At 53.5% G+C, this 24,849-nt stretch overlaps 1 protein-coding gene across 5 annotated transcripts in view; it reads right to left on the reverse strand.

The window, feature by feature from the left end:
- The window catches only part of JAKMIP1 (janus kinase and microtubule interacting protein 1), a 148,005-nt gene that overhangs the window by 6,800 nt on the left and 116,356 nt on the right, over window positions 1-24,849 (reverse strand). For 4 of the 5 annotated variants that reach the window (XM_038533413.1, XM_038533412.1, XM_038533414.1 and 1 more), the window contains 8 exons: window positions 22,986-23,048; window positions 21,280-21,378; window positions 18,507-18,608; window positions 17,792-17,845; window positions 17,031-17,096; window positions 10,839-10,907; window positions 9,040-9,117; window positions 5,872-6,075 (listed from right to left, as the gene is read on the reverse strand). In XM_038533413.1, coding sequence (XP_038389341.1) covers window positions 5,872-6,075; window positions 9,040-9,117; window positions 10,839-10,907; window positions 17,031-17,096; window positions 17,792-17,845; window positions 18,507-18,608; window positions 21,280-21,378; window positions 22,986-23,048 — 735 coding nt within the window. Of the gene's footprint in view, window positions 1-5,871; window positions 6,076-9,039; window positions 9,118-10,838; window positions 10,908-17,030; window positions 17,097-17,791; window positions 17,846-18,506; window positions 18,609-20,952; window positions 21,379-22,985; window positions 23,049-24,849 lie in introns of those variants that run through there. The other variant, XM_038533415.1, reaches the window with a different exon arrangement.

The following is a 24,849-nucleotide window of genomic DNA, read 5'->3' on the forward strand; positions in this document are numbered from 1 at the left end:
AGCCCAGTTCCACAGGGCTGGGGGGCAGGCGGCTCTCCAGGCTGCATCTACATGGAAGCTGTAGGACAGAGGAGCCAGTCCTAGGCAGGGGCCCAGCAGGTGGCAGGTTGGGTCAGGGCAGGGAGGGGACACGGTAACGAGGGCCAGACCACACACAGCCTTGGATTCTATTCCAAGGGTGAAGGGATGACTGGAGGGTTTCAAGTAGGGAACAGCTCCTTTCTGCTTTTCAAGGAGGGGGGCAGCGTCCCCTCCCCAGCAGAGCTCGCCTGGGTCCCCGGCTGCCCACTGTCACGTCTCCCTGTTGATCATGGCCAGGTGTGACTCCACAAGGTTCTCCCCTTTCCACGTTCTTGAACAGGGCCTGGCACCCGACACCTGCCCGGTCAGCACGTGTGCATGAGTGCCTGGCAGGGATTATTGTGACAAAGTGACAGAGTACAGAGTAAAGGTCGTGCCTGGTGGGAAAGGTCAAGGGGGCAAATATTAACTCACGTGTGTTCAGGGCTTACTTTGTGGCAGGTACCCTCCCACCACTTTATATAAATTCTCCACCAACCCCAGATGCAGATGCGGCTATGACTGACCCCATTCTACAGGTCAGGAAACTGAGGCTCGGGATACACTATAAGTCAGGGCGGGATTCGAATCCAAACTTACCTGACCCAAAAACCTGTATCCCTAATGCCACCCCATAGCTTTCCATCTATAACCAAAATGCTGCTTTATATGGTCCCGGAAGGGAAAAAAAATCACTGTAATGTGTGTTTGACATTCTTGGGTCCTTGAGCCTCTATTCCCATTGAAGGGGGAAATGTGTTTTTTTTTTCAATATCCCTTTTTTAAATGCCAAATTTCTGAGGATTCTATCGAATGAGAACAGAACAGATGATTGCAAAGAGCAAAGAGGAAACCTCAGGGAATTAATCCGATGTGGAGGCCGGGACACTGGCTGTGAACTCAGCTGGCCACGATGGGAAGAGCCACAGCTTCCTGGGCGGCTGGCTGGCTGTTCCTCAGCTCTTGTGGCCTCTGTGCCTCTGTCTCCCCATCTCCCAAACCAGGTCGAAGACTTAATTAAATAGTTGAGGGCTTTACAAACCGTGGCATCATCTACTAGCTGGTGTTTGAATGATGCCCGTGACAACTACTGGGTCAGGTTCTTAGAAATCCTATATTCAGGGGGATCCCTGGGTGGCTCAGCGGTTTGGCACCTGCCTTTGGCCCAGGGCACAATCCTGGAGTCCCAGGATCGAGTCCCACGTCAGGCTCCTGGCATGGAGCCTGCTTCTCCTTCCTCCTGTGTCTCTGCCTCTCTGTGTCTATCATAAATAAATAAAAAATAAATCTTTAAAAAAATCCTATATTCAGCGGCTACTACTTTTGAAAATTACAGCTTACAGACAAGCGCAGTAAACCCATTACTGCCACAGGGCCTTTGTACTTGCTGCTTTTTGCGCAGACCCCAACGATTCACCCCGTCACATCATTTCACGCCTTCTTACCCTTTCTGACATCCGGGGTGCTTATATGTGTTATGAGTGTCCTCACTGGCTTCTAAGACCCTGCTCTCCAGGAAAGCAGAGACTTGGCTCACTGCCCCAGCTCCAGGGGCCAGACCAGTGCCTGGCACATGAGAGGTACTTGACTGGTAAATAACCATCGAAGGAAAGCAGGAAGCCACAAAACCTCGTTTTTGCCAGCACCCGGTTGTTTCTGGGCTTGCGGGCAGGAAACCCTCCCCTATGCCTGGGCATCAAACACAAATGACCAACTCCAGAAAATTCTGTTACAGGGAACAGATGTGCTCTGAAGTCTGAGTGTCTTTTTACATTTTTGTAAATCCGGAGCCCCGAGATGCCAACTGGGGCTCCCACGCCTGCTGCTGTCACACGTGTGGCGCTCGGCAGGGACCGGGAGCAGCCAGCAGCGAGCGCCGTGGTGTCCAGATACCCCTGTGCCACGTCGGGAGAGTCTGGCCAAGCACTTCCACCTGCAGGGGGCACAGGACCCTCGAGGCACAGCCTGGAGGTGGAGCTGCTCCACACCGCCCAGAGTACAGATGAAGAAGCACCGAGTCCAGAGCAAGGAGGCATGGGGGGGGCCCGTCCTCAGAATTCTATGGCACCGTGCGACAGAGGAGAGGCTCATCTGGTCTGAGTCAGGGCAACGGGGTGAGGGAAGGAGGGGAAGGAGGAATGACAGCTCATTCCCTTCCAGAACCAAAAAGGTAAGGAGACCCTACTGGTGCCAATCTCCAGCCGCCCTCTCCCCCCCACCCCCGTCCTTCCCTTTCCCTTCTCCCCTCCCCCCTACTCCCCTGGCCATTTGAGGGCACAGACAGGAGACCCTCTGCAAGCCAGGAAGAGCCCTCCCCAGCAACCAGATCCCAGATCGGCCAGTCCCTTGCTCTTGGGCTTCCAGCCACTAGAGCCGTGACCCACAGATGTCTGTTGTTGAAACCCCAAAATGTGGCATTTTGTTACGGTGCCTGAGCAGATGAAGACAGGCCCTTCCTGCCCTCCGGAACCCACAGCCACGGATCTCCATTTACAACTCCCCAAAACGGAGCAACTGTAAACTGCCAGAAACCACCTCTGAACCCTGTTACGTGCAGAATCCGATTCTGTAGGTCTGGGGTGGGGCCCGAGAGTCCGCGTTTCCAGCAGCTCCCAGGTGATGCCGCTGCCGGTCCGCGGACCACACTTGGAGCAGCAGGAGCGGACATCCATCGGGCTTGTCATGTAAGGAGAGTCCTCCTTTCATTGACCGCCCACCGTGCTCCGGGCACAAGCTAATCGATTTGTATGTCTTGTCTCATCAAAGCCTCGGAGGGCACGTCATTCAGTGACTCGCCAGCGTTGGCTGATGCACGCATCTCCCTCTATTTTAACAGACGTGAGGACGGTTTTCATATTCGGAGGGGAAGGGTGCCTACCGTGGACCTTCAGCAGAACTTTCAACTAATTTGAAAATGATCCAGAGATACAGGAGAAGCGATTTCCGGCCTTGGGTCAAGCCATTAACTCTCTCCACGCTTAGGTACGTGAGCAAATGTAAAAGGAAGTGACTGGTCCCACGTGATCTTCACTAACACTCCAAAACCTTCATATTTTAAGTGATTTTTCTCTCTTTAAGAGGTCCTTGTCCCTAATCTCCCCACACAGGCAGCTTGGTTTGCCAGCTTTTTTTTTTTTTTTTTTGGTCTCTCTTTCTTTCCGTTTTCTTTCTTTCTCTCTTTCTTCTTTTTTAAATCACCCCACTCCCTTCCTTTCTTAGCACTTGGGACACGGTGCTTTCCCAGGAGTCACGGCCGAAAGCTGCATTGCCCTGTGTCTTTGGGGTGTGCTCCCTGCCTTATCATATATTCCAGACTTAGACCATAAGAAGCACCTTCGTGCATGAGATTTGAACTCTTGAGTCGGGTAATGGCTTTTTGGTTTAAACACACAAATTTCGTTCTGCTTTGAGCTGGGTTTTCTGAACAATCCCTCCATCCCCTGCACATTCAGCCAGCAAACCCCACAAAGGAGGCACAGTGCTGGCCATCAGATACAGGTCAGCACCCAGCTGCCCTGTCTGGTCTTACTGCTGCTACACCTGCCTAATCATGGTTTACACTCGGCAATACAAATAGCTGTCCACACTTGCTGGGAGCACTTCACATGTAAGAGTTCATTTAAACCCTACAACATCCGAGTGAGTAGGCATTATTTCCATCCTCACAAGGAAACCGAGGCCCAGAGAGGTTTGGCCTGGCCAAATCACTTGGCCAAGTCCACACAGCTAACAACCAGGAGAATAGGGCTCAAAGCCACACCATCTGATCTCAGTGTTTGTGTTTTGCAACCCCTCTGCCACCCCAAACTTGCCACACCACGCTGTGCTGCTGTCTGAAATGCTAGTCCCCTTTGGCGGCCACCTGGCATCTTCCTATTTATCTTCAAAACCTGGTTCAGCTGGGTCCTCCACTGGGCACCTTCCCAGCCTCCGGGAAGGAGACCCTTCCCTGCATGTCTTTGCAGGTGCATTCTGGCACGAGAGCCTCAGCCACACGGGTTGGTCCGGATCTGTGCTGTGTTTGTGCTCCCCACCAGGCTGGGGGTGCCCCCAGGCCACTCTTCACTCTCCATGTGACCGTCACAGAGGTGGCGGAGAGGCAGTGTCCTTGAAGGCAAATGCCCACGCCTATATCCCTGTGCCAAGATCTTGATGGTACCTGTCAGAAGCCCCTCTTCCCCCCTTCCCTCCCTGCTCCATCCTGCAATGCCCCTCCCGGCAAGGCTGACCATGACTCTGGTCACTGTCACTGCAGATTCTTGGGCTGCATCCTCAGTGGCTTGCCCTGAGCCAGCAACTTGCCCACCCACTTGCCACAAGGATTCCAAGACCTCCCCTCTCCCTTTTATCACCCCCGGCCCCCTGCTGTGCCTCCTCATGAACAGCGTGGCCTGAGCTCCCTCAGATCTCGAGGTGGCCCTGGGAGTGGGCACAAAGCAGCAGCTTCACCACTGTCACCTCCTTCCCCTCTCCCATCCCCACCTCCTCCCCCTCTGCTCAGAAGCCTGGGCCTGGGCCTCACCTCCCCACTGGCCTCACTCATCCCTTCTGCACATCAGACCTCCTCAATCAATGGATTGATGCCTTTCCCTTCACCTCTCTCTAACCTCTCGCCCCCCTTCACCCCTCGCTGTTCCAATCTGCTCAGGAATCTCCCCAGTAATGGAAGCTCTCCCTCCCTCTACACGGGTGTGTGTGCGCACACCTGTGCCCTCTGGCTGTGCACACATTGCTTCAGAGCCTGGGTGCTAGGGAGCAGATGAGCAGATGCTACCAGCACAGAGAGGGCAGCGCGGGGACGGAGGGGACAGCCAGGCTGGGGTCACGGGGGCTGCCTGCCTGTCTTGTCAACCAAACCAAGCCTTGAATGAGGAGCCCTCCCAGTCTGATGGTGCCTCCTCCCCTTCACCATCTCTTTTCACTCCCGCACCACATGGTGTCTGGCTGTGCACACACACCGCCCCCCCCCCCCCCCCCCCCGCGTGCTTTCCTCCGATCCGCAGTGGGGGGCTGTGCTGTCTTCAGACAGGACTCTCCCCTACCCCTTCCTGATGTCGCCTCCCCGCTGCTCACCCCCCCGGGTCCTTCCTCACCAGTGGCACTCCCTACCAGCTGTGTGACCTTCAGGCACATGCCTTAACCTTCTTGAGCTCCAGTGTTCTCATCAGAAGGGACATCACGATCCCCACCCTGCAGGGGGACACCTCCCACCGCCTCAAGGGTCTCTGATGGTGAGCACCCAGCAAGTGTTGGAGCATCTGCTGCTGCCTCGTCATGCCCATTATCACCCTGGAGTCCTGGCAGCCTGGTTCCCTGCATGCCGGGCAGCACGTGACACTCACACGGGGCCCCAAACCTTGGAATACGTTTAGGTTTTCAGAGTTAACAACTAACACGGCTACCAGGTCCAGTCTTCGGATTGGCCGTCATCACAAAATACAGCAAAAGAAAGCAAACCTGTTCAGCTACGCCTCCTGGTTTGATGAACCTGACGTTCAAATAGAACACAGATGCTGGAGGGAGAGGCCCCAGGGGACACCGGCCCTGGCTTGAGCGACCACTCAGCAGGGGGTGAGCCCTATCGCTGAAATGTGTACCAGAAAACCGGTTTGCATACGCCACGCCCCTCTGCCGAGAATGCACCTGCTGCGTTGTGAGGACACCCACGAGAGGACATGCCCTGCTTCACGGGAACCGCGCTCTGCTGCCAGCTGGCCATCAAACATGCCTGGAACACCCAGGTGCCCGTCAGAGGGGTCAGAGGCTGGGGAGAGGGCAAGAGGCACCTTGTGCCCGCCACCCGCCCCTCACCTGCTGGGCCTGCTGCAGCAGCTCCATGCGCTCCCGCAGGACCTGGCTGTCGAACTCCCGGCTCTGCCTCAGGATCTGCCGGCGCACCTTCTCCACGGCGGCCTGCAGGTCCTCCCGCTGGCCCTCGCTCAGCGCCTCGCTGGCCCTCCGCCCTGGCTCTTGCTGCAGCGCGTTGTACAGCGTGGCCTCCAGCTCCTGGATTTTCTGAGTGGCCCAAATCACAGACAGTGGAAGATCACAAATGGGTGGACGGTAGCGGCCAGGACACTGCAGCTGCGGGGGGCAGAGCTGGCCATCTCAGGCAGGGAGGGGAGCGTGCAGGGGCCTAGCAGAGCAGCCAGCAGGCACGGGCGGGGGGGGGGGCGGGGGAGCGGGGGAGCCCCTTGTAGCCCCGTGCACACTCTTTCGAGAACATGTCTAACTCTATTCAATCAAGATGCCCTACTCTGTGCAGGACAGGACAAGGGCTATAAGAAGGAATCATCAGAACTGCCCCTTGAAACGTGCGATTCAAAGAGAGGTTTGGCTCCGCCAGTTTTCAGTCCCCATTTATTCCACCCACCCCCACCTTGGGAACAGATCTCCCCTTTTATCGTGGGCATCAGTGGGAAAATATGTCTCAAATCGCACACACACACGTGGTTTTCAGCCAGCTAGTTCGGAATGCCACTTTAATCTAGAGCGAGTGGTGACAATGTTCTAACCGTGCCCTCCCTTTGTTAGCAAAGCAGATGAGAGATTAGTGGCCAACCGAAGGCTCCTTGTGAAAGGCGAGAGTTTTAATCGTTAGAGGAAGTTATTTCTTTTCTACTTCACCCCCAAGACACTTAAATATAGTTACCTCATGGGAATATCTAGGGACAAAAGAGAAAATTATCTCCTTTTCTGCTTCCCTAAGTCCCCACCCACATGGTCCTCAAACACAAACCCCGTCCTGGGCCAGGCTAACTGTCCCTCTGGTCGTTGTCACTGCAAATTCTTGGTCTCCACCCTCCGCAGCCAGTCCTACACCAGCAACCTCCGCACTACAGGGCTTCCAGCTGAAAGATCTAGGAACTAGGGAATGGATCCCTGTCTTCCTAAGACCATTTGACCAATGTTCAGTTTGGATGGAAACTGCCAAGAAGAGGTGAGAGGAGGCTTGAGGCAGGAGTGGGGGGGTGAGGGGGATGTTACTCTGGCAAGCCTCTGCAGCCGTCTGGCACCACCCCCATCCTGCCCTGCCTCCAGACCCATCAGCCCAGAGCCAGTCTTGACCTACAGGCATCATCACCGCCCCTCGCCTGACCCCAAAGGACCCCCTTGGGAAATGAGAGGGTGGAATTCTGTTCCCTGGCACAGCCCAGGGGTCCCCATATGGGCTCCACACAGAGCCAGAGCTTGCCGGTACCCACTGGCTCACCCCCTCCCCATTCAGCAGCTGAGCTTCCAGGACACCTCAGGCCACCAGCTTCCAGCAAGGACCCTGCCACCCAATTCCAGAAGACCCACTGTGGACCTGCCCCATCTCACTCAGTGCGATGATGAAGGAACGCCAGCTTGCATGCGGCACCTGCCATCCTCACTCCTGCCCGGGCACAGGGCACCACCACCGTGTTATTCCCTGACCGTTCAAGCCGATCCAGCACGGCATCAGAACGCAATCACACCTCGGGCCTCCAAGACCCCTGAGGCTTTGGAAGGAACGCAGTTTCTACATGGTGGCACGATCAGCTCTCCCAGGGGCCTCCTCTGCAGAACCAGGACTCGGAGGGGCCCCCCCAGGGCCTTCCTGCAGACTGTACTCCAACAGCAAAGGGTGGACACCAAGCTTTTCCAAAATGTGTTGAAAATCACCAATCCTGCCAGATGTCCCTTGAAAAGACAGCCCATGACCCAGTGAGCTTGGCCAAGTACTTGCTTACATCCCTCTCAGAGCCCCGGCCCATCCTTCAACCTTCATCAGATTAAGGGCCCAAGAAACCCTTCAGAGTTTTCCAAACTTGGCCCATTGCCTTCGATGCCTATGGATCTCCTTAAATCACGTTCCTCATAACTTTCTGGGAAACGCTAGGGAGACAGATGAGGCCTGGTGTGAGAAAGGTGTTCACAAAAGGATAGAGTCAAGGCAAAACCAGCGAGGGAACAGTTGAGTGTGAGCAATCCTCCCAGAGAAGGAGGAGACATTTCTATCTTTAAATTGCCCTCTGCACCGTTAGAACATCTTGTGCCCAAAAGGAAGCGCTGGGAGGGTAAATGCGTGGTCCCGGTGAGGCTCGGTTCCCGGGACCTGTGACTTCTCTGGCCCAGGGCTCAGAACCCAGATGCCGATGGTCTTGGGGAGGTGGGCCAGCCCCCGTGCCCAGGCTACTGGCTCTCCGTCTTCCCAGACATGCTCACGGAAAACGAGGGTTTGCGATCTTTTTTTTCAGTTGTTGACTCTGCATGATTTAGGTACAAACTATTCCATAAAATGATTTTTAACTACAGATGACCAGGACAAAGACTTGCTAGAGACTTTGTGGACTGTGCTGCTTCTTCCCGCAAGAAGGGACGCTGAACTCTCCATTCTCTGTGCTGTGGGGACACCTGGTGGGGCCTGTATTATCTCCCTGTCTCACTCGGTGGCCAGAGAGTCCTCAAAGTCATATGACATGTGAACTAGGATGGGATCTCAGTTTTAGCTCATCACCAGGAAGCCCGGGACAAATTTCTGACCCAAACGCAGTATGGCATAGGACCTCACAACAAGTCAGTTTTATTCTGATGACCACCGGCCCCTGCTCTCAATGTTTTGCCTCCCTGTTCCTTGGCGACTTACCCTCGTTCTTGTTCACAGGAAAACTTGCTTTGGAGTTTTATGCACAAACAAGCATTTAAGTATAACAAACACCTAAGAAAGACAGCTTCTTCTCACTTGTCTCAAACAATTACTAGAGTTGAATAAGCATGCCTAAGGAAACCATACAGCTAAGTGATTTTTTGGAAAATCATGATTGATTTGGACAAAAGTGACAATTTCCCTTGAAATGAAGTACAGTCATTCCGGGCAGAACAGAGACAGGGCATTTTGATGGCACCCACGTGGCACCGGTGGGGCCCCTAAACATGGCATGAGCCCCAAAGGGAAACATAGCCTCTGAGGTCAAGTCTAACAAGCCAAAGTGACCAACCCACTTCTGGTCCTACCAGGTAAGCCTGGTCGAGGGCTTCCTTCCTGTAGTCCAGCTCCTCCTCCAGGTAGCCCTTCTGCCTGCTGAACAGGTCCTGAAAAAGAGGAGGCCCCCCCAAGATCAAGATCAGCGTGAGAAGCTGTCCCAGCGAGGCTCTTCAGAGCCCACCTACTCACCTCTGCTAGAGAGTGACAGTCCCACCAGCTGAGGACCCGCCAGGTGCTCAAGTGGGAAGGGAGTGATGGTCTGCCCTGCTCGCCCCTCGCATGAGTCTTCCTGCAGGAGCCTTGCAGACCCAGGGAGACATGATCAAGCCTGTCCCACCTCCTCTTGGCTTCCCTTCCTCATGGGTGCCTGACTGCACCAAAGCGACACCCCTCCAACCCAGTGCCCAAGCAGGAATCCTTTTCAGTTCCTCTTGTCTCATCCTGATGGGCCCTGAAGACCCATCTCAAGAGTTCTCAGATGTGGCTCTTCCTCCTCACATGGACGGCATCCCCCACCTCTTGACTAGTCTCACTGCTGTGTGCCTCCTTCCCACGCCCGGTCACTCCTCCAGTCCCTGCAAGCATGGTCCATCCAGAATGCAAATCTCTATTACTGATTGGAAGGATCCTAAGGCAGGAGCTCATCTACTGCAGGCCCTTGGCTTCGCAGATGAGGAAACAGGACCGGAGAAGATCAGTGCCTTGCCCTAGATGCCACAGTGTCCTGGTGGCAGAGGAGGGACTAGATTCCAAGCCAGGGCTCTCTCACACCCTGGTGCTTCCAGGCTGTAAGCGATTCCTTCTCCCTTCTGTTTTCACTTCCCACTTCTCTTTGCAAAACTTGAATTGGTCTTTGAAGACTCAAGAACCATTTCTTCTGGGAAGCCCTCTCTGACATCCTCAGGCTGGGTAAAAGAGACCCCCTCTATGCCATAGCCCTCTGGTGAATAACCACCACCGCCGCCATTTATCGGGTACCTGGACGCACCAAGCACTGTGCAAAACTGACTGTGCCTCTCACATCTCTCATCCATTTGCTTACTCACTTACTCACTTACTCATTCACTCACTCATCCCTACAGCCCAGCAGGTGGAACTTGGAATCCCCCACTTAGCAATGAGGAAATGAAGGGCCAATGTATCTTCCCAAACTCTCATGGCCATTAAGGAGGCCAGCAAAGCTGGGAGGACCATCTGGGTGTCTCTGGAGCCACTGGGCCAAGTGCCTCAGCATTGCCCACATGTTACTCTAACGTCCTCAGGCTGCATGGGGGTATTGGCTCATGAGCACACATTCCCACAGCCTTGTGGGCAGCTATAGCTCCTCAAGGTGGGGACCCAGCATATTCATTACCAGACCAGTAACCCTGGCATGGCACTGGGATAACAGAGGTTCCAAAAATATATATTAAGTGAATGAGTGAGTGAGTGTAAGAGTAAGTGAATGGATGACAATTACCTGGAACAGCCATTACGGAAAAAGCAAAATTTCAAAATGCAAGGAAATAAATGCATACAAAAGTACACGCAAGGAGGCCCCTGGGTGGCTCAGTTGGCTGCGCATCCGACTCTTGATTTTGGCTCAGGTCATGATCTCAGAGTTGGGAGATCAAGTCCTGTGTCAGGCTCTGTGCTGGGCGTGGAGTCTGCTTGAGATTTTCTCACTCTCCCTCTCCCTCTGCCCCTCCCCCTGCTCATTCTCTCTCTCTCTCTCTCTCAAATAAATAAAAAAATAAAATCTTAAAAAAAAAATAATACATGCAAGACCTCCCTGGGAAGGAAAGTGCACCCTTTCCACCCTCCTGCCTCCCAGAGGGCTGTCTTTTACCTTTTCCCTCTCCAGGTCCAGCATCTTCTGAGTCAGGGCCGCCTCAGTTCCCTCTATTTGCTTCAGCCACTGGAAAACAGCAGGGACAGAGGGCCAGGACATGAGAACCCATGCTGGCCGGGGGCCTCCCACCAAAGCTGAGTGCGCAGGGGCCTCCTCCTCAACGAGGCTCCTGGCCTCCCCGGCCCATCTCAGCATGGCCTTCAGGGCCATGAAACAGGGCCATTGTCTGTACAGGTGTTCAGCTTTGACAGATGTTTGCTCAGGGATCAATCAGGTCTTGGATATACATGCATGTGTGCATGTGTGCGTGCGTGTACGTGTGCATGAATGTCAGTATGTGCGTCCCATTGCATCTGCGTGTCCAGGAGGGAGTTGGTGTGCATGCTGTGGGAGCCTGACTCAGCACACAGTGGGCCCCTGGGTGCATCTGGGGGCTCTGCGGCTGGGTGGCTGAGTGTCACTGAGGTCTGCTGAGTGCTGTGATGGTGGCTTCATGCTGGGGACCTCATCCAGCCCTTCACTCCCGCCCCATGGCATAAGCAGCATCACCCGTTTTATAGGTGAAGACATGGATGCCTAGTTAAATCACTTGTCCAAGGTCACACAGGTGGGCAATGGGGATTTCTAACCCAGCCTGCAAAACTGCCACTGCAGTGGCACCCCCGATCGGCCAGGTGCACCGTGGAGTGAGGGGTGTGCTGAGTCCCAGGGCACGAGGGTGCTGAAGTAGGCCAGCGAGCACCCACCAAGGGCAGGTGACAGGGACAGTCTGCCTCTTCCTGGGTCTGGGCTGGCGGTGAGCAGGAGGCGGGCAGCTGTTTCTCAGGATGGAGGTATGTAGGTGTGTCTTTATGAGGAGCCCACCCAAGAGATGGGCTGGTGGGTGGACCTGTGGGGGGGTTGGAGGGGGTGTCCGAGGGCAGGGGTGTGTCCATGCTTGACAGTGTGTGTGAATGTGGGCATTCGGCACAGTACACAGCCTCCTTGCCTCCAGCCTGGGGACCGCGCCCCCCTTTCCTAGCCTCCCAGCCCCACTTAGCAGCCCCATGATCCTCCTGGCTTTTCTTCTCCTCCCCTGCCTGAGGCTCCCCCTCCCCTTGCAGCCCTGCCCTTGGCTTCCCCCCTCGCTCCTCCCCCGCCCCATGGGTTCTGCGTGCCTCTGTGCTCCCTCAGCTCTCTGCAGTATCTCCCTGCAGCCCAGACAGCCCCCTCGTCTCCCTTGATGCCACCCGAGCCTCCCTGGTCCCTCTGATGGGGAAGAGGCCGCTTTCACCCAAACCAGGATGCAGGGAACAGCCTTGATTTCTCCATCCCCTCCCCTTTCCCTTCCCCCTTCCACACGTTGGTCCCAACTGCTCCTGTTTCAAACACCCACCTGCTGCACACCACGGCCCCACCCCTCCAGGCTGCTGTCTGGACCAAAGCCCTCTCTGCTTTCAAGCACAGGTCCTCTCAAAACCCCAATTGTGCTGAAAGCCCTCAGGGACACCCCATCACTCCTGACACTGCTGGCCCCCCAGCCAAGCCAGCTTCGCCTCAGGGCCTCTGCACATGCTACTGTCCCTACCTGGAATGCCACTACCTCTCCCACCCCTGGCCTCGGCCCCAGGCCTTCTCTGAACTAACAGCTATTCAGCCTTCAGGCCTGAGTTGGCTGTCGCCTCCTCCAGGAAGCCCGCCCTGCTTCCTGAGTGTCCTGGGGTCAGGTGCCCTCCAGCATCCCTCCAGCATCCTACCAATGGCTCTCACAGCACTCACCTGACCAATTGCTGTTGTCTGTTTCCCTCCCACAGAAGCCCGAAGGCAGGGACCATATCTGACATGTTGTTACACTTCCTTACCCAGCACGGGCCTGGGATGAAGCATGTGCCCAGCAAACGTTTGCTGAACGAGGGCAGAACATAAGAGTGTGGAGGTCTGGCGGGAGGGACGGGGTGGATGCTGGTTCCATGGAGGGAACGAGACTAGATAAAGCCGTGATCACACGGCTTCCCCCAACATCAGAGTGAGCTTGGCTCCAAGAGTGGACCCCCTGAGCCAGCAGCAGATGCATGTGCCCAAAACAGAGCATTTTGTTAGATGTTGTTGAGGATGCACAATGCCTTACAAATAGATAAGCATATTTTTGGCGGGAAATGAAAAATGTTTCACTTTTAATATCCTAAGACAAGCAGTCCTAGAAAGATTAAAACTTAAGTGGAAAAAAATCAAAACTCAGTTTTGAATCATTACAACAAGCTGCTCTTAGAATAGGTTTAGAATATGGTGTCCAGTTTCTTCTTACTGTTAAAAAAAAAAAAGATTGACATGCATCTTATGCATAGAAAGAAAAAAATTGACAAGTGCTTCTTGGCAATTGAAAGAGTAAAATGAGGGCAGAAAACACTGGCCATGAGCATCCTGCGCTTGTGAGGTCACGAATTTTGTATCGAGGAGAGTCCACCAGGTAGACCCCAGGCCACGCCCGGAGAGTAAGCACCCAAATGCAAATGGTTTGCACCATCCTCCAGGAGGGAGAGGTGTGGGGACACCTGTCCCCCCAAGCCCTCTGGGGAGAAGTGAGACAGCCTACAGGGAGGACATTCTGTAGGAAGCCAGGTCTTTGCCCACAGGTGCAGGGCCCCAGAGCTGGGGGCTCTCTCCTCTAAGACCCAACTCTCCCTTGGAGACAGTCCTGAGACCTTAATGCCAGGCCAACTATTGGAAAGCTTGACTGTGGCCACAGGCCTACGCTGAATTCACTCACCCATTGCAACCAGTGAGAACACAATTTTTTTAAAAAAAATCTTCCATCTGTCTGATTGGTTTTGACTGTTTCTCAACTAGTTTTGAACTTGAAGGAGCTTCATAAAGAAGAAGTGTGACTCGGGCTCCTGGCTGGCTCAGTTGGTTAGGCATCGGACTCTTGATTTCAGCTCAGGTCATGATCTCGGGGTTGTGGGATTGGGCCCCATGTTGGGATCTGCACTAGGGGTGGAACCTTGGGATTCTTGGGATCCTCTCTCTCCCTATCCCTCTGCCCCTCCCATCACTTCTCTCTCTACATCTCTAAAAATAAATAAATAAAATTAAAAAAAAAAAAAGCAGTGTGATTCATGACCACCTGTAAACCCTCAGATGTCCTAGGTTCAAGTTCCTTTGCTGGGCATGTGCTGTGGGCAGAGGACGTAGGGTAAGGACAGATGTGGCTCTGACCTTGGACTCTGCTAACCATCAAGAGGGAATGGGGCTTCCCCAGGCAAGGATAGGAGCAAGATAAGCCCCCAGAGTAAGATGCCCTGGCAAAGTCATCCAGGAGCACTGTGTGGCATTCCTAATTAGAGTTGCACCTCACGTATATGCTACAGTGCTATATGCACTGTGCCTCCAAATAATACCTCAGTTTAGTCAGATACTGACACTGAGTGACAATTTTTAAAACAACATGCATTTGGGGGATGCCTGGGTGGCTCAGTGATTGGGCGCCTGTCTTCGGCACAGGTTGTAATCCTGGAGTCCTGGATTGAGTCCTGCATCAGGGTCCCCAGAGTGAGCCTGCTTCTCCCTCTGCCTGTGTCTCTGCCTCTATTTCTGTGTCTCTCATGAATAAATAAATAAAATCTTTAAAAAAAAATCATGCATTTGGTGTGTGCGTGGGGGGTGGGGCTCCAATCCCACTGTCAGCTCAAGAGCTCCAACTCATGCATGCTTGCTCAAGACTGTCCCCATTCCAGCGCTGATATCCCCACATCCCAGGAACCCTAGGACCAGGCAAACTGGGCAGTCTATTTTGGCTGGGGAGGGGGTCCTGTCAGGGCTCTCAGCTGGCCCTGCAGCTGGTCCCACCTTTCCTCTTGGGGCCACTCTCAGCACTGACATTCCCTGTAGGGGGACATCTAGCACTCCCAAACCTACAAGATCTTTAGACACAAACCTGTGGCAGGGCTGGCATCTCCTAGACCCAATTTGAGAAAATGGGAAAATTCTGGTGTGAGCCACTGCTCAAGGACTGTCCCAGTTGGGGAGTGGGCCCCTCTCATCTGCACCCAGTTGGCTGGTGAAGCTTGGGGTGGGGTGATGGGTCAAAGAAGACAGTTGCTGTGGGCCACACAGGGGCTCGAAGGGGGTGCATCGCTAATCTTGCACAGTTGCTGAGAGGAAAAGGAGCAGATCTGAGGTGGGGGACCTGAGGCTGCAGGTCTGGACACCCACTATTTGCCAGGCTGTGGAGCAGAATGTATCAGGGAGGGTCTGGGTGGGAGAAGGAAGTGGGGGCTACTCTCAGCAAGGCTGTGAACTCCCTACAGTGTATGGCCTTCCAAGAGACTCTGGGGGTTGAAGAGAGGGAGGCCCCCAGGCTTGCTGCCCAACCCCACCCCAAACCAGCCACTCAAGTCACAGATGATTCCTGCTCTTGATTCACCATCTACCATTGTTGGCTAAACCTCTTTGCCCTGGATGCTTAGTAGCAATATTTGGTTCTGCTTAAAAATGCCATGTCCTGGAGTCCCAACTCTAACCCTGCAAGGTCTGCAGACTCAGTTTTGTGGCTCTGAGTGATCCAGAGACCAATCTGCGAAGGCCCCTGCAGTGGGCAAGTGGTGGGCCAGGAGTCCACCCAGGAGGGGCCTCCCAGGGGATGAAGAAGGAATTGCTGGGCCTGACATCACCATATCCTCCAGGGAGCGCTCAGTGCTAAACTGAGTCATGAGTGTTTACTAGGGACTTGATGTAACACTCCCCAGAGCACTGCTAGCGGAGGCTAGGCCGTCACGTTTGGATACGTTGGTGAGAGGGAGGTTTACTGAATGTGAACCATGTGCCTAATGCTGTACGGTCACCTGCCGCTAATGGGCCAGCAGCCAGCCGGGTGTGAGTCAGCATCACCCCCTGTCCACCTGGGGACGTAGGCTCAGCCAGGTGAAGTGACTTGGGGGGTAACTTACCTCCTGTGTGACCTCGGGCAAGGCTTTGCCTAAGTCTGTTCCCAAAACCTAGTATCCTTCTCATGACTAGGGAGGAAGGACAGTAGTCCAGGGAAGAAAACTATTTCTATTTTCAACGTCCTTCCAAAAATTCTGGAAAGAATCTTGATTATGATCACTAAAGACTTCATTGGGACTAAACTAGTATTTTAAAGTTTAACTCCTGTGCTTTGAAAGGAAAAGCTCTCCAGATGGGACTGCATAAAAGTTATGTGTACCTAAAATATCCCAAACAAAAGGAAAAGGTAAACAAACCAGGAATGTATTTTTAACAAGCACAACAAAAAGCTATTAAGCTTTTTATACGTAAAGCACACAGAGAAGTCAGGAAGAAACACCGTACTCATGACAAACACGTATTGAATAAATGTATGAATATACGAATGAATTAATGAATTAATGAACGGACGAAGAACAAACAAACCCAATGGAAATCGTCAAAAGAAATGTAATTACAATTCACAAAGAAGGAAGAAAACAGATAATACACAATAAAAACCCAATATCACTAGCACTCAAATCAATGCAAAAGGAAACATGACCATCATGTAATTTTAGCCTATGGAACTGGCAGGGGTCTTTAGTGGTGACACGCCGGGGTGAGCGTGGAACCAGCAATGTGGTCACACTCAGGTGATATTGGTACCAGAGGAACTGGTACCACTTTTCTCGAATTTTGACAACATTCAATCTCTGAAAAGCCTCCCTACCAGTTGGCCCAGTGATTCCACACCTAGAATTTATCCTGAAGAACTGTTTTCAAAGACGAGCAGGAATCTACGGTAAAGACATTCACCGCTGCGTAAGGATAAATGGGGTGGGGGGGGATGGAAAGGCCCTAAATATCTAATAGCTGAGGACTAATTAGCTTACGGTTTAACCGCAGGGTAGAAGGATGGAGGGGGGGGGACCCTAGGAGGCAGAGTGAAAAATTGGAAGCCAGGTACGATTTCAACTAAGTCTAAAAAATAGAAAACCTGGTAGGAAATGCACCCCAGCGAGGCAGATGCTTTCCTGGGCGGGGCTTTCCTTTGCTCGGGAGCTAAGCTCTCCAGGGTAAGCAGGTGCGGCTCCGGGCGGGAAAGGAAGAGCATGCGCGTGCACATGCAGACGGGACGAGGGGGGCAGGCCCCGGAGCCAAGCGAGACACCCGCGTGCAGGTTCCTGCGGGGCGCCGGGAAGCTCGCACACGGTGCACGGACAGCAGTGCCGCGGGGCTCTCTACCTTTTCACACAGGGCAAGCACAGTTCCAGCCTGGATTATTGCAACCTGTTCTTCGTTCCTCAAATTCTACAACACAAAAATGGGGGAAGGGCGTTTTACACTGGACCCCACATCCACGCGCAGGCAGCGCTGACCGGCTCTGATGCCCGGCCCGAGAGGCGACCCCGGGGCCCGGCCTCCACTCTCTGAAGGCGCCGGCCTTGAAACGCAGCCGTGTCCTACCTGGGGCCAGGCCTTTTGGAGAGAAGGGCCTGTCTGAGCCAATCTTTAAATGAGGGCAAAAGGACCACGATCTGATGTCGGGAATCTTGAGGGATCCCGGTCTCCCTCTGGGTGCTTGTTTGTGCGCCCTTGCAGGAGCAAGGGAGGAGCTAAATCCAGAAGCTAAGTCTGGAAGACCCCCCCTCCCATCCCGCCCCGAGACACCGCAACCCCCCTGTGCCAGCGTGACCCACCCCTGCCCCTGACAGCGCCACCCGCCCGTGACAGCACCATCCATCAGTGACAGCGTGATCCACCCGTGACAGCGCGAGCCACTCGTGACCGTGTGATCCACACATGGCAGCACGACCCCCCCCCCACCACCCGGTGACAGCGTGGCCCGCCCAGCCCCGCAGGGGGCACGGCCACACAGAAGCCTTACACTGCATGTGTCAGATCTCTTCGGTTAGGAAGAAACCAAACCAAAAGGGAAGAAAAGGCACACACAGCACACCCAGGTGGAGACAAGAGCGCGAGCAGAAGCCGACCGGCATAGTTACCCCGTTATCGCCAAGGATATCTAGCTTCTTCATAAGTTCAGAAACATTCACATCCTGGAAAAGATTGCCAACGTTCATTTTGCGGGAGCTGCCAAGCCCGCGCAGACCGGTCTCTAAGCGCCGCGGCCTCGTCCGTCCCTCTCGCCCCACGCCGCGGGGGCCAAGCGCTCCTGGCAGCTCCTTCGGGGGTCGAGGGAGAGAAGGCAGTGACTGCCACTCATCCGCTGAGCTTTCCAGAAAGGCCCGAGGACTGGCGGGGTCAGGAGGACCCCAGCCCACAGCCGCCTCTCCCGCCCCCTCACTCACTGCGCCAGGCTGCTGTGCTCAGTGCGGTTCTGATGTCACCCCCACTTCACGCCAGGTCACGTCTCGGGGTGGGTGCTGCCATTCAGACCTCACACGCATGAGACCACGGCTCCGAGAGCTCGCAGCCTGGAGCTGGGAAGTGGCCGAGCTGGGGTGCGCCCTCAAAGCTGCGTCCCACGGCTCTGCCCTTTTAGCACGGGTACAAATGGAGTGACATTTGGTGACACTCTGAAAAATGAACTCTGGCTTTCAAAATATGGTGGGGGTGGGTGGGTTGGGCTGTCTCCTGACCATCGGTTCTATGTCTGGCACAAAGGCACAATCCCCCTTTACTAAAGGCCGAGCCTGGCATTGGAGTGGGCGGGCCCCTGGCGGTGGGTTTAGTGGAGGCACCCCCCAAGCACGCTACCTTCACTCCTTCCTGGTGACAGAACAGTTGGAGAGCGCTGCTGTTGTTCTCGGGGAAGGTGGTGATTTGGAGGTTAAATGCTGGCGACCTCCGCTCTCTCTCCTGGAGAAAAGATTTGGTTTAAAAACAGAACTTTATTGGATTATTTACCACTTGCCATTTTTCCCACGTTACGCAGCAAAAACCAAGGCATTCCAGTTGGCAAAGGTGTTACTAAAAGGAGCACAATTCAGACTCCCATCTCCTGGTCTGCGAAGGCCCACGCCGTGGTCCCGGCCTCTGCCACACACTGGATCTCCTGTAGAAATGTGTCTACTTCTTACCTACTCAGCTAGGAAGAAATGGTTAACAAGGTGTCTGGTGTTCACCTGCTGTGAGATGGAAGCCCACGGAACCACAGATCATCATTCAGTTCTCCATTAGAACAAGCGCGTGAAATCTCAACAGACAACACAGGTACCAGCTACCGTGTGTCCCCTGTGGCACATCACTCTCTCATTGAATCCTTACACAATCCCACGAGACAGGCATTATCGCTTTCATTTGGTAGACAGGGAGGCTCGAGGGGGGCCCATCCTGGTCCCTCACTACTGGGCGGCAGGACCAGGACACAAACCCTGGATCCACTTTTTTTTTTTTTCAATAGAATCTGCTGACTTTGTTCACAATTTTTTTTTTTTTGAAACGTACTAATACATCAGTGATCATTCTATCCCTTTCTGAGGCTGATAGTCAGATTTCCACTCCTGAGGAAGGAAAAAGCAAGAATTTTCCCAGAAGAGGTGCTTATTAATCATACATAAAGCGACACATTTAAAAAAAAAAAAAGGACAGGAGAAGCCCAGTGATTTATAGGGATATATTACATAGATCTGCCTTTAAAACTTGAGCGACAGACAGGCTAGCTTTATGGCAAGGCCAGCAGAGAAGAGCTTTCCACATTATACCTTTAGATCAAATTGCTTTTATTTTCTAAAAATGACAGTAAGACAAGTAAGCATGCTTTGGACCATTCCTGCAAAACCTAGTGACAGCTTCCATGGGTCTCTTTAGTCACTCCACTAAGAACTGTAACCAAATGAGCACTAGCTTGGATGGTGGGACCTAGCTCTTGATGAGGCTAACGGAGAGAGGAAGGGGAGCCAGTCACTCAGTTAACTCTGCCAAAGCCTCACCTGGCTAACCTGGTTTGAAGCTACTCAGGGGGAATAGTTTATTCCTCTTATTAGCCAAAAAGACCAAAATTCACAATGGCTTCCTTCCGTGGATGCCTTTCTACCTACAATCCTTAGATGGAGTCTTCATTGAAAAGGTGACAATGGAAAGCTCATATTTGATACGAACAAAAGTCAGAAAATTGGTTTCTCACGGCTCTGAAAGATGGTGGAGACAAAGAAAACTCTAGCACACTGAGCAATACTCATGGAAATCTCATGAGAAAGACACATGACAAAGTCCTGTGAAAGGCTTCCTCGCTGGCCCAGGTGGGCACAGTGACCTCGCTTGGCTTCCGACTCCTACTGCATGAACGGAAGAGCCCGTTCGTGCCCAAGCAAGAGTTGAGTAGCAGGGTAATACTTGGTTTGGAGACATTCAGGCCATAGGCCATGCCAACACGACAAAGGAAAGGATGGTAAGTTCTAGTGCAAACAAGTGTAACGGAAGCCAGGAGGAGGAAACAGACCCAGCGGGACACTGGTGTTGCAAGGGTGCTCGCTTTTTCCTGCGGGATCCGTGCATGCAAAGGCTTCAGCGGAGGGACAGCGGGGCTGTGACAGGTGCTCAGAGAAACGGGTCACAAACGTAGCTGATGTTTCAAATGTGGATGGTTTTTAAATGGCAACAAACAAACAAAAAGAGAGTATGAAGTAACGTGGTAGCAACGCAAGGCAGTAACACACCCGAGGCAAGGTCTCAGTGGGAAGCAGGAAAACCATCACTATTCGTAACGCTGGATCCAGCTCTGTACTGGGGATGTCACCAAAGGTGTGGAACGTGATTGCTACCCGCGAACACCGTTCAGTCTCTCTCTGGGCTAAAGAGCGGTTTTGAGTTGCAGGTCGAGTTACAAATAGCAAGTTTTCAGCGCAACCCTGCCGTGACACCCAGGCCTGCATTCGCTGGACAGGGAGCTGGAGCGACCGTGCGGGTTTTCTCAGACACTATGCAAATAGCTCCCGTCCCCCTGCTTCCTTACTTACCTGTGTTTACCTGGGCAAACAGAAAATGGGCCCACCTACCAGTAAACACACTACAGAGTCGGCTGTGGGCCAGGTGGGACCCTGCTCTTTCAAAAGGAGAGATTCCCTGCATGCAAGGTCACTTAAAAAGGTGTGTTATTAATTGCAACAGTGCTTCTGTCCGGGTTTGCAGAATGCATACCAGGTGACTATGCATGCAGGAAAGAAGTAGTTATGGAAATGAAACACAAATAAAAAAGGCAAAATATTGCAAAAACAAATTATTTTATTAAGTGCAAAACAAGCCGTAGGCAATAAATAGATTAGCTCTGGTACATGTCCAAAGACTTCGGTGAGCATTCTCTCCAGAACATATTAAGGCAGTGAAATTATTCTGAACATACAGATTTAAAAAAAAAAAAAAAAAAAGGAGGTCGGAGGGAGGGGGAAAGGAAAGGAAAAAAGAAAAAACAACTCTACCACGTCCCTTTACACATGCTGGAGGACATCTGGGAGCTTTACATGAATTTCAGTTTGGGTTCAAAGAGAAGGTCTGCTCCGTTTGAGAGCGCACAACAGATAGAGTCTCTTACTTCGAGCTCCAGCACTCGGAACTCTAGCAGCTCGTTCTGGTCCTTCGCATCTTGCATTTCATTCTTCAGCTGGCTCTCTTCCATTTCCAGTCTGTAAATCTAGAGCAGATGCACCTGGGGGTTAGCAGGCGGGAGGACCACCATCTCCATGGGCACCGTGGGAGACGCGGCCTACTCAGTGTAGACCGGGGCCCGGGCCGGGGCAGGGGCGGGGGTGAGGGGACAGTGCCCATTCTGTCCCTACAGCCCCAGAGCCTGGCCTGGAAGAGGGGCGCCTCAGAGACTTGCTGAATAAATGTCTGATGGGGAAACTGAGGCACAGAGCCATGGAGTCCCTTCCTAAGGTCAAATGTGAGGGAGGCAGGGGTGCATCATGAGCGCTTCTGATCCCAAAGCCTGCGTGGGTTCTTTTTGCGTTGCATGCTCTCCAGCCCCCCAGGGCGAGCCCTCCCAGACAGAGTGTCTGCTGTCATGCTGCCGGAGGGCCCAGGAGAAGGCTGAGTGGAAGCAGCTCTCCTGAAGGTACAAGTCCATCTGGGAAGGTGGGCTGCCCAATCCGGCACCCACCAGGAGACCCTGGAAAAGCACCCTAATGGCTCTGTGCCTCAGTTTCTGTCCAAGGAGCATAAAGCTGCCCCCACTCTCCTGGCTGCAGCCGGGTCCAAGAGAAGGCATGCCACCTTATCGAGGGCTTCCAGGCGGCACAGCTGCCTTTGCCTCTCCCTCCTCCTGCCTGGAGAACCACAGGGGGTTCTCCACTGATGGAGGCTGCACCCCAGGGGACATTTAGAAACAGCCTGTTTTCCCCAGGGCTCTTGGAATTTAGTGAGCCAGACCAAGGGTATGAAGTGCCTCCCAAGGCATAAGCCCAGCCTGTGGGGCAGTGTCAGGTCCTGTCTCAATGCTCCAAATGCTATAGGGAGACACAGGGCAGTGAGCGGCCACACAGCTGGCCAGTGATAGGGCTGGGGCTGGACTAAGACCCCCTCCCAAGAGTGCAAGGCCTGGTTCATCCAGGGCAGGCATTCTAGGATGATCAAAGACTAAAGCCCAACCTAGGTCTGTCTGGTTCCACTAGTATGGAAGGTTCCAGAAAAAGCAAACCTATATGGACAAAAAGCACAACAGCAGTTGCCAGGGGCTGAGGGGTGGGAGACAGGGAGGGACAGAAGGGACCTTTACGGGAGCCTGAAAATGTTCTAAAAAATTGTGCTGTGGTAATTTCTGCTCAACTCAGTAAATTTAGTTAAACAAAACAAGTCTGAATTGTACACAAATAGGAAAAAAATAAAGCTATGGTCTGGTTCCAAAGCATTAAATCTCCTCCCCATGCTCTCTCTCAAGAAGAGTCTGGAAAGTTCCATGACCACAGAAGGAAAACAGGCTCAGCTTTGCCATCGTCATGGCCTCTGGTCCACAAACGAGACTCTGACAGCCGGAGGGCCTGCCCAGCATTTTTGGTCTACACCAGCTCTGAGGCCTCCCCCCAGAGGACAGCACTGGGACCAATGGCTGGGAAGCCTGAGGAATCGGGCTCTGACTCAAGGTGAGGGACAGGTCTCTCCTCTGAGAGTTGGTCAGGACCTGAAGGGCTGCCCCAGAGGCACTGCGGCAGACCCTGCACAGCTCTGTGGACCCCTGAGGTCCCCGATAGTCTGGGCTCGGTGATGCTCTGAGGGGCGGTGACAGGATCTCTGCCCACATACCTTTTCCAGCAAGTCCTGGTTTGTTCTGATGAGCAGCTGCTTCTCTTCCACCCACTTGGAATCCTAAGAGAAAGCACTAAGTATGTTCACAGTCCTTGAAGCAGACAGACAGCCAAAGAGCACAGGCAGTGTCAGCGACCAAAAAGCAATGCAGAGCTCTCAGTGCAAAGGTCAGAGAAAGGGATGTGGCTAGAAAGACTCCATCGTCCCTCTAAACCTTTACACCCCAAAACGAGAGCTGGCAGGTTTGTGGGGCATCCCTTCCCCACAGCTCATGCTCCCCACGAGCGCACAGAGTTCATGCCATGAGCATCCTTGACAAGAGCCACCACAGCGGGGCCGAATTGGCCCTGCACGCTGGCTTGCTCACCACGGCCCCTGGACTGGCACCCAGGGCACACCCTGAGGGTCTGCCCCACAACCACGGACTTGGCATCATCACAGGGACACGCTTTTGTGCATTCTGGTCCCTCTACCCATGATGCCCTAAGCACATTTCTTTGCGTGGTCAGGCCCTATCCTGGGAAGTCCTGTGAGCACAGGGCACTAGGTTTGTTTCCACTGTGGCATCCCCAGCACCTAGCACAGGGCCTGGCACACAGCTGGCACTCAATAAATACTGGAGGATGGATAAATGGATCAATGAATAGGTCAAAGAACTTCCTTCCTCCCTTTTCTCAGCTCTGATGGCCTCCTGTGTGCTTCCTTCCACCCAATACATATCACCCTGTGTTGTCACTGGGTTGACATGTAGGACCCACGAGGCTGTGAGTCCCTGTGAGGACAGAGCCATATTCCACTCATATTTTTATCTGGAGCAGCTGTCCCTTCCATCTGCATGCACACAGCCCTTTGCAACGTGACTTTGGAGCTCCACCCAGTGAGCGATGACAGCTGTTTCTCCGACCCTGAAGCTGCACTTGGCTGTGGTGTGCTTTGGCTTCTCAGATGTTAGCAAATGGGACTCAAACAGAGTCTTGAAATGTGCACGTGCAGTGAGCCCTGCCGCTTCTTCCTGTCCCCAGACCACTAGGCAAAGAAGCCAGGTTAGCTTCCTTGAGAATAAGAGACCACGACTGTGATCTGTCCTGTCCACTGGCACCAATGCCCAGACAAGACAGAGAGGCCATTGCAGGCCACCTAGCCCCAGCTGATGTGTTGGCAAAGCAGCTTCTAGAATGACTTCCGGTGAGACCAGCAGAAGAACCACACAGCTGAGCCTAGCCCAACCTGCTGACCCATGGGGTTGGGAGCAAATAAAAAGTTTATCATTTTAAACAAGGTTTGGGGAGGTTTGTTACACAGTGAAGGCTAACTGACACATTTTCCCTGCACACCTAGCACAAAACCTGGAGTGGGGCAAGGGCTCTAGTGGGTGCTCCCTGAACAAACTCCCACTTGTTTTGACCCAAACTGGCTCTTCCATGCAGCAGATGCTGAGGGCCAAACAGCCCCACAAACACAGGGCCGGGCATCCTTGGGTGGGAGCGAAACTGAGTTGAAGACAGTGGTCAGGAGACACATGAGCTCAGCCTCGAAGCAGTGCCGAGGTCAGTGGCAGGTAAAATAGGAGTTTGAGAACAGCCTTGTCTCCCACCTGGGCTCTTCCCTGGCTGCTACTTCTCCCCATTTCTGCTTCCTCAGTGTGTAGAGTACTATGATCACCCCGTTTCAAAGATGAGGAAAAGACACAATGTCAGCTGCACAGGTCATGTGACACGTCAGGCAAGCCTGTCATGGGGTGTGTGCTGTTTGCCACTCCCCTGCCTCGGTGGAGCACTCTGGGCCACAGTGACGGAAGCAGCACCCAAGGGCTGGCCGCTCGCCTACCCACTTGTGCACACAGCCATGCTGCAGCGAGCGG

This window comes from Canis lupus, chromosome 3, assembly GCF_011100685.1.
Source record: "Canis lupus familiaris isolate Mischka breed German Shepherd chromosome 3, alternate assembly UU_Cfam_GSD_1.0, whole genome shotgun sequence".
In the NCBI taxonomy this organism is placed as follows: domain Eukaryota; kingdom Metazoa; phylum Chordata; class Mammalia; order Carnivora; family Canidae; genus Canis; species Canis lupus.